Source organism: Dendrobium catenatum, unplaced genomic scaffold (genome assembly GCF_001605985.2).
Source record: "Dendrobium catenatum unplaced genomic scaffold, ASM160598v2 fragScaff_scaffold_1220, whole genome shotgun sequence".
Classification (NCBI taxonomy): Eukaryota; Viridiplantae; Streptophyta; class Magnoliopsida; order Asparagales; family Orchidaceae; genus Dendrobium; species Dendrobium catenatum.
In genome coordinates, this window is record NW_021319682.1 from 10,889,566 (window position 1) to 10,897,305 (window position 7,740).

The following is a 7,740-nucleotide window of genomic DNA, read 5'->3' on the forward strand; positions in this document are numbered from 1 at the left end:
CTCGACTCCCCGGTGCCACACTCGACTCCACAGGTCCCCCGCTGCGGGCCCCGCCGTAGTTGGTGACGATGCATAAAAATAAAAGAAACCAATGGGCGACCCCAGTAACAGCAAGGCCTTGTCGTCTTGTTTTCACATTTCTCCAAGTAAATATATTTACATATCTATAATTTCTATATTTATTTAATTAATATTTAAATTTTAAAATGGCATTCGAAAACAAAAATATTAATTTTAATTCATCTAAAATAATAAATGTATATCTCATTTATAAATAAAATATTATACAAATAAATATATTAAAAATACATCTTATCGATCCAATAACATAGAAGTAAATTCTGCTTTTTTATTTAACATTTAAATCAGTGATATCAAAATATCATAAATAATAATTCATTGAAGTGAAATATATATTTTTTAATATTTGCAATTTATATTTTAATTGTAGAAATAAAAAAAGTTTCAAATATTTAACTATAACTTTAGTTATAATAAAAATAAATTTAGGTATTTTAAAACTCGTCTAAATTAAAATTTATATTAAAAAATTTTCTATATAAACCTCCCAAGAAATAAGCGAGATAAGACAAAGCGAAGAGTTCGACAGTGGCCCGACCCGTTAGACGGAAACTCCTCTCTCGACCGCCTCCAAATGTCGCAGCCTCCATTAACATAAACCCAATACCTCAGCCCATAGCTTTTTCTCTTCGGTGAGCGCATGGAGCTGAGCTGCATCGCTTCTTCGAGCTCTCTGTCTCTCTTATCCGGGGGCGGGTTATGCGTTCGACGAGGAGATAGAAAATGGATGAGAAGGGCGTCGGTGCGGTCGACGGCGGAGAGGATCGACGACGGCGGCGCTCCAAACAGAGGGAGAAGCCTCGCTGCTGGTGCGGGCCCCGCAATGGAGATATCGGCACCGCCTTCTTCTTCCTCTGCCGACCTCGGCCGAGAGGCCGATTTCCCCCTCTGGGAGAAACTCGGTGCAGTAGTCCGGTTGAGTTATGGAATTGGTATTTACCCTTCTTCTTCTCCTAGATCCGAAACAGAGAATTGATTACTTGTTCTTTATTTTAATTAAGGATGAATTTTATCAGGGATTTATGGAGCTATGGCAGTGGCGGGGAAGTGGATTTGTTCGATTGCCGGCATAGATGAGACGGGAGGCTTCCAGCCGTCCCTCGAAGCTGTAATCGACGGTCTGGGCTACGCTTCTCCGCCTATTATGGCTCTTCTCTTTATCCTTGATGTAATCCGAGATCTCCTTAGCTCCAATATTGTGAGTATTAATTAATTATAAGTTGAATTTATTTGATTTATGTTGATACTCAGGATGAGGTGGTGAAATACTCTCCTCATGCTCGAGCCATTAGAGATGTGGAGGATGAGGAGCTGCGGAGCTTCTTCTATGGGATGTCGCCATGGCAGGTGGCTTGAGCTTCGCTGCTTTGCAAATGTTTCTATTTTCTTGTGGTTTGAAGTTATTTTACGATCTACTTCTGTCCTGGTATGGGATTTTGCAGTTTATGTTAATTGTTATGGCGAGCTCGATTGGGGAGGAGCTCTTCTATCGGGTTGCAGTTCAGGTAAGATTCCCAAAGGACCTTAATAGAATAGTATCGTTTTGTTTTGTTTGTTTTTTTAATTATTTTTAAGATAAGAAATTAATTAGAACATTATGAGTTTGTCAAAATCACAATAAGTATACAGTATTGTTAGAACGCACGGCAAGCATTTCCTTAGAAGCTTAGAATTGTAGTTATTGCATGTACAGTAGCTGTAGAACAGTCAGGGGGCCAAAAAAATTTTAGGTTATTTAAAAAAATAAATCATGCAGTTCTTAATTGAGATTTTATAAAATTTGAGAATTATATATTTAATATGTGTGAATTTATGATTGATGCGATGACTATAACTTTTTTGTAAAGATTATTGTAAAATTTTTGTTGAGAAAATAGTTTTTTTAAAAGTCAAAAAGCAATTTTATAGCATATTAATTTAGTAGTGAAGGATACGGCACAATTAAATTTCAATTATTTTATTTTATTCGTAAAATGAGGGAAACTCTTTGGTCTATTTGGAGCGGCTGTAGGAATCATGCACCAGACGGCACGCCCCTTTGCGCTAGCATTTAATAGCATCAACAGTAGGAGGCTCCCTCAGAAAAGACTAATAAATCCTAGCCTAATTCGAATTATACCTAATATGAACAAAAGGGATACCCTTAAACTTGAAAGTTGTCCTATACACAGCTCATCTTGATTTGTTGATTGGGAGTAGGGGTGTCACTTTTTGACACGACCCGAAACACGACCCGAACCCGACTCAGAAAAATCCGGGTTCGGGTTGACCTGGTTACCAAACGGGTTGGGTTCGGGTTCGAAAATCTGACACGATTTGAGTTACGGGTTGGGTTCGGGTTGACCCGGAAACCCTATAATGACCCGGAAATGCTTCTGCCCATTTCTGTTGCCCGGCGTGCCCGCCCTGCCCGCAAAATGACCCGTGCGTGTGCGTCCAGTCGCAGACTCGCAGCCGCTCAGTCTGCCCGCGAAATGACTCGCGCTTCCACTTGCGTCGAGCCGCCAATTCGCCTCCTTCGAGGCTGTCGCCGTTGCTGCCGCATAGCCGGTCTGCCGCGCTGTTGCTGCTGCACCGCCACCGCTGATGTTGCCGCACCGCCGCTGCTTATGTTGCCACACCAGCGCACCGCCAGTTTGCGTCGAGTTCGGGTTGACCCGGACCCGAATCGGGTCGGGTTCGGGTCCGGAAACCTGACCCGTTTTTAAAAATGGGTCGGGTTCGGGTTGACCCGAACAGTGTCGGGTGAGTTCCGGGTTCAACCCGAACCCAACCCGTTGACCCGATTTGACACCCCTAATTGGGAGCTTAGGCTGTCAATTAAGAGGTCGTAAGTTCAAGTCTTATATATGTGATATGTGTGTGAGTCTACCTTAGCTATATTTATAATAAATTTAATTTTAATCATATACATCAGAAAATTACATAGATGATTATCATTCAAAAAAATTTCACTCGTTTTAGTTATATATATATGTATATAACATTTAGGCAAATTAAGATAAACTCACACACACATCGCAAACACAAGACTCGAACTCAAAACCTCTTAATTGATAGCCTAAGCTCCAACCAACAAACCAAGGTGAGCCATGTCACTCTAGTATAGTTTATATCAATCTTTCAAGTTTGACCACATCATACAAGCTTGCTAGATCATTTTATTCTTCATGATCATTTTCATTTTATTGGAATACAACCCACCTTTGTCAAATTTTTGTTACTAAAAAGCTGCTTAAGAAGTAGTAATAAATCTATCACAAAAGAAATCTAAGACATCCCAAAGAAAAAGATTACAGACTATTGTAACAGTTAAGGTTTATAAATTACCCATCTTAGGTGTAAAAACAAAGGATTTGTTGTTGGTTCTCTATCTAGTCGTCTTCGTAAGTCCTCACTTAGAGAGATTATTCTGTGCGGATGTCAAATGCAATTCGCCGTCCGGAGACCAATCAGAATGGAGTCAGCGGTACCGAGCTCAGTACCGAGCCGCGATGCCGAGCAGTACTGAGCCAGGTACAGAGTAGGAGGTGACATAACGTATTATGGTTGATCTCCGGATGACGTTAACGTCCGCACAGAACAATTTCACTCTCACTTAAGGGACTTTCTTCTCAAACTTGCGATCTCAAAGTTGGTCGCAAATGGCAGAGATATAAGAAGCCTCATTCCGTTGTCGGATGGTCATTTTTTTTGTTGATTTACTAGCCGTCGTCATGACCACCAAACGTTCGTCCAAAAAGTTGAGTTATAAGTGGCCTCTTATGGTTGTTGGAAGCTCACTACTTTTTGTAGATTTGCTGACGCGAGTGGCAGAGTTTAATATTCCTGTAGTGATATTTTGATGTAGAAATATCAAATAATTAGTTCTCTGTCGTAGAATTCAAATTTTGAATTGAAATAAAAACGTGATTAGCAGATTGAATTAGCTTTGGTCCACAATTACTAACATGATAAGGATCTTTGAAGTAGAAGCATTTTTTTTTATTAAAAAGTTTACAATTAAGAAGTAGAAGCATTATTCAGTACAAAACAGAGATACGGACTTAGTTTGGGATGACTTTCTTACTGCTTCTTAAAATTATTTTAAGAAGCAGTATGAAAGCTGTCCCAAACGAAATCATAATCTCACATATGTTCACAAAATCATCATCAAGAAGCATAATTAACTCATTATCGAACAACCAAAAAATAACCCCTGCATTATTTGCTTGCGCTTCAATAAACACACGAGAAAAGGTGCAGAAATCTTCAAAATTCAACAGCGAGCTTACTACACATTAACTGGTGAGCATATCTGAACATATCGCATTTCTATACATCCTCCTCACCACTTGATAAACTCTACAACAACAACAACAAGCAATAATTAATAGTAAAGAAACCTTTACAACAAGCTAAAAGGAACTGCCAAAGCAAAATTCTTAACAGAACAAGTTTGTAAGAATTATAACTAGTGTTTTGGTGCTTAACCAATTTGGTCTGTAATCTCTGCAGGGCGGATTGTCAGACATATTTCTGAGAAGCACTGAACTTTTGAAAGATGCTCGTGGAATTGCTTCTCTGGTATGTGCCAACAACTTGAATGTGACAAATTGATCATACACTACAGGAAAATAATGTATTTCCGACGCAATTTCTGGCAAATTTCAAAAATTTTCGGAGAATTTCAAACGAAAACGATTTCGACGGTAAATCGAGCGCCGGAAAACTTTTCCATCGAAATTTTTTCCGGCGGAATTATTTCACCGGAAAGCTTTTCTGGCGGCTGTCCGACAGAAAAACTCCGCCGGAAAGCCGCCGGAAAATCTTTCTAAAAATTTGTCGGAAATATTTCATCTTTATCCGTCGGAAATCCGCCGGAAATTCCGCCGGTAATGGACTATTTACCGGCGTAATTTCCTGTAGTGATATAGTCTCATAAATCCTCTTTTAGTCTCATAAATCCTCTTCTAAAGATCTAATTTTGGGATTCATGCCACTGTAGACCGGTGTTTTGCCTCCCTTGTTCCCATTTGCACAAGCATTTGCAGCTGCAATCACAGCTGCTCTCACCGGATCACTTTATTATGTTGCAGCTGGCCCAAAAGGTGAGTTTATTGCTGGACTCTTTAGAGTGCAATGACTATAAACCTTCATATTATTTAGCTTGGTTTTTATTTTGCAGATCCTGCATATGTAGTTGCACCAGTGTTGCAGTCTAGATGTGGCCATGATGATCTTAAGAAGCTCTTTGCAGGTTAGCTTTATGAAATAAAAAAACTAATATTGCATGCCTTTGGCGGCATTAGAATCCATGTTTAATGTTTAATTTAAATAAAATGGGCAAGCATCAACTGGAACTGTCATTTTATCTTCTAAAAAAAGGATGAAAAAGATAGAAGAACAGCAAATCAGAAGAAAGGATTTGGCACAAATCCAGTAAGCTGAATTGGAACAAAGATTCCTTTTTAGGCGGCTGCAATTTTCTATAAAAATGATTGTTGAATTATTATAGAAATATCTGATTTCGTACGTATTATAATTTCTTCTTTGGAAAAAGTTTGATAACCTTTAATAGCTATTGATTGAAAAGTTGTTTTAGGAGTGTCAAAAAATGACCTGACCTATCAACCCAGTCTAGAAAATTCATGTTCAAGTTAACCTGGTTAATAAATGGGTTAGATTTGGGTCGTATATTTTGACCCGTTTATTAAACATATCAGATTTGGGTTAACCCGTTAATCTGATTCTGACCCAAAATAACATATTTAATAATTTTTTTTTTAAATTCTTTTATTTATTGGTAGAATCTTCTTATTTTTAATCAATCAACCTTAAATATATAATTAATAAGCTAATAAAAATATTGTTCTAATTAAAAGGGGTTATCAGGTCGGGTTCAGGTTCAATTTTTTGACCTATTTATTAAACTAGTCGGATTCAAATTGATTGGATTCAAATCATATCAATTTTGGGTCAAATACAAACCTCACCCGTTTTGACACCCGTAAGTTGCTTCTAGTTCTAGAAATTTATAAAAATCAGAAAAAAAAAGTTATATTCAAGCTATAACCTTCCACATGATCACCAGTTCTTTGTTCAGTTTGGATGGGAAATTCCATACTAGTACTTCAAAACAACATATATTTTCATGAGACGAAATATGGAGAAAAGAAAACTTTAAAAAGCTTAGATATACATTATTAGCAACAAAAAATCTGACAGCGGTTTCATCATGCAGCTTGGTATGAAAGAAGGCAAATGAAGAAGATATATTCTCCTCTTCTAGAAGGATTATTGGCACTGTATCTTGGTTTTGAGTGGATTAAGGTAATTTAGGCTCCTTCGATTATTTCCATTCCTGCACTCTCTAAAAACCTGAAATAGTTTAGTTAACCATCTCTTCTAATGATTTCAGACTGGTAATATTCTTGCTCCCATGATCACTCATGGAATTTACTCTACTGTGGTGCTCGGAAATGGGCTTTGGAAAATTCACGACCACCGGCGACGGCTGCGCCATAGAATCCAGCAAGTTAAGTTGGAAGGCAGTCACTCCCATAAACTATAGAAAGGATGATCTTTCTTCCTGGCACAAGACACAAAGCCATAGGCATCACTAGCCAATGCTACCAATACTTAATCAATCGCTTGTATATATTTATGTAAAGTTCCCATAGATTGGAGTAATGGAATCTTCTACACCAGACCTAAAATTTTCTGGTGTTCAGCGGAAGGAAAACTTTTGAGTTTTGAGGATTGGAAGATTTCCTAAGCATGAAATAACAATGTGGAAATTACTAATATCTGCTTAACATCCCAATTGATTTGTCTTTGAAACATTTGTGGATGATTGTAATCTCAAAGCAGAGCAAGAGTGCCAGGAAGCTATAGATCCAACAACTTGGAAGGTTCATGGTTTTGAAAGAAAGCTATCTTAACTTCTATGAAGTGGGGAAAATGAAGGAGAAACTATCTCAGTGACATTCAAGAGTGATATTTATGTCAGTTGTTGGTTCCAATGAATTCTTTTCCTCAATCAAATGCTAAGAGGATCAAACTTTTAGTGTGAATGCCAAAATTGGTGATTGTCAAAAACAAAATGTTTGTGTTATGTATGATGATCAGTTTGACTGTTCTACGGCATTTGAATTTAAGGCTTCGGTAGGGCAACTTTTTTACTGCTGCTTGAAAACAAGAAGCAATGTTTTAGTACAAAAATTAAAATTTTGTACTAGAAAGTTGATTTAAGACGCAGTAAGAAAACCGTCCCAAATGAAACCTTTTGAGATGACTTTTTTATTGATTCTTATAATAGAATTTTAGTACAAAAATTAAAAAAAATTAAAAATTTTTATACTAAAACTTTATTTTAAAAAGAAATAAAAAAGTCATCTCAAATGAAGCCTAAGTGGGAGTAGGGTAGGGTGTCAATATTTGACCTGACCTAAAAATTTTGGGTTTGAGTTGACCCGAACCAGAAGCGGATCGGGTTCGGGTCCAGAAAACCGACCAGTTTGCTAAACCGAGTCGGGTTCGGTTTGATCCGAAAACCCGTAATGACTCGGAAAAACTGTTTGGTTATTTGCTTCCCTTCGTTCACCGCCAACGAACTATCGTCGCTATATCTAATCAAAATGTTGTAACTTTTGATCCGACGTGAAGAGAACGTCGTCC

The 7,740-nt window shown here is 37.8% G+C and overlaps 1 protein-coding gene across 1 annotated transcript; it reads left to right on the forward strand.

The window, feature by feature from the left end:
- Positions 1-575: 575 nt before the first annotated feature.
- On the forward strand, positions 576-7,202 carry LOC110115153. The gene is made up of 9 exons (XM_020848290.2): positions 576-1,013; positions 1,098-1,249; positions 1,333-1,428; positions 1,524-1,586; positions 4,579-4,647; positions 5,069-5,171; positions 5,249-5,320; positions 6,305-6,393; positions 6,482-7,202. The coding sequence occupies exons 1-9, from the start codon at positions 722-724 to the stop codon at positions 6,632-6,634; spliced, it is 1,089 nt and encodes a 362-aa protein (XP_020703949.1). The 5' UTR covers positions 576-721; the 3' UTR covers positions 6,635-7,202.
- Positions 7,203-7,740: the final 538 nt, after the last annotated feature.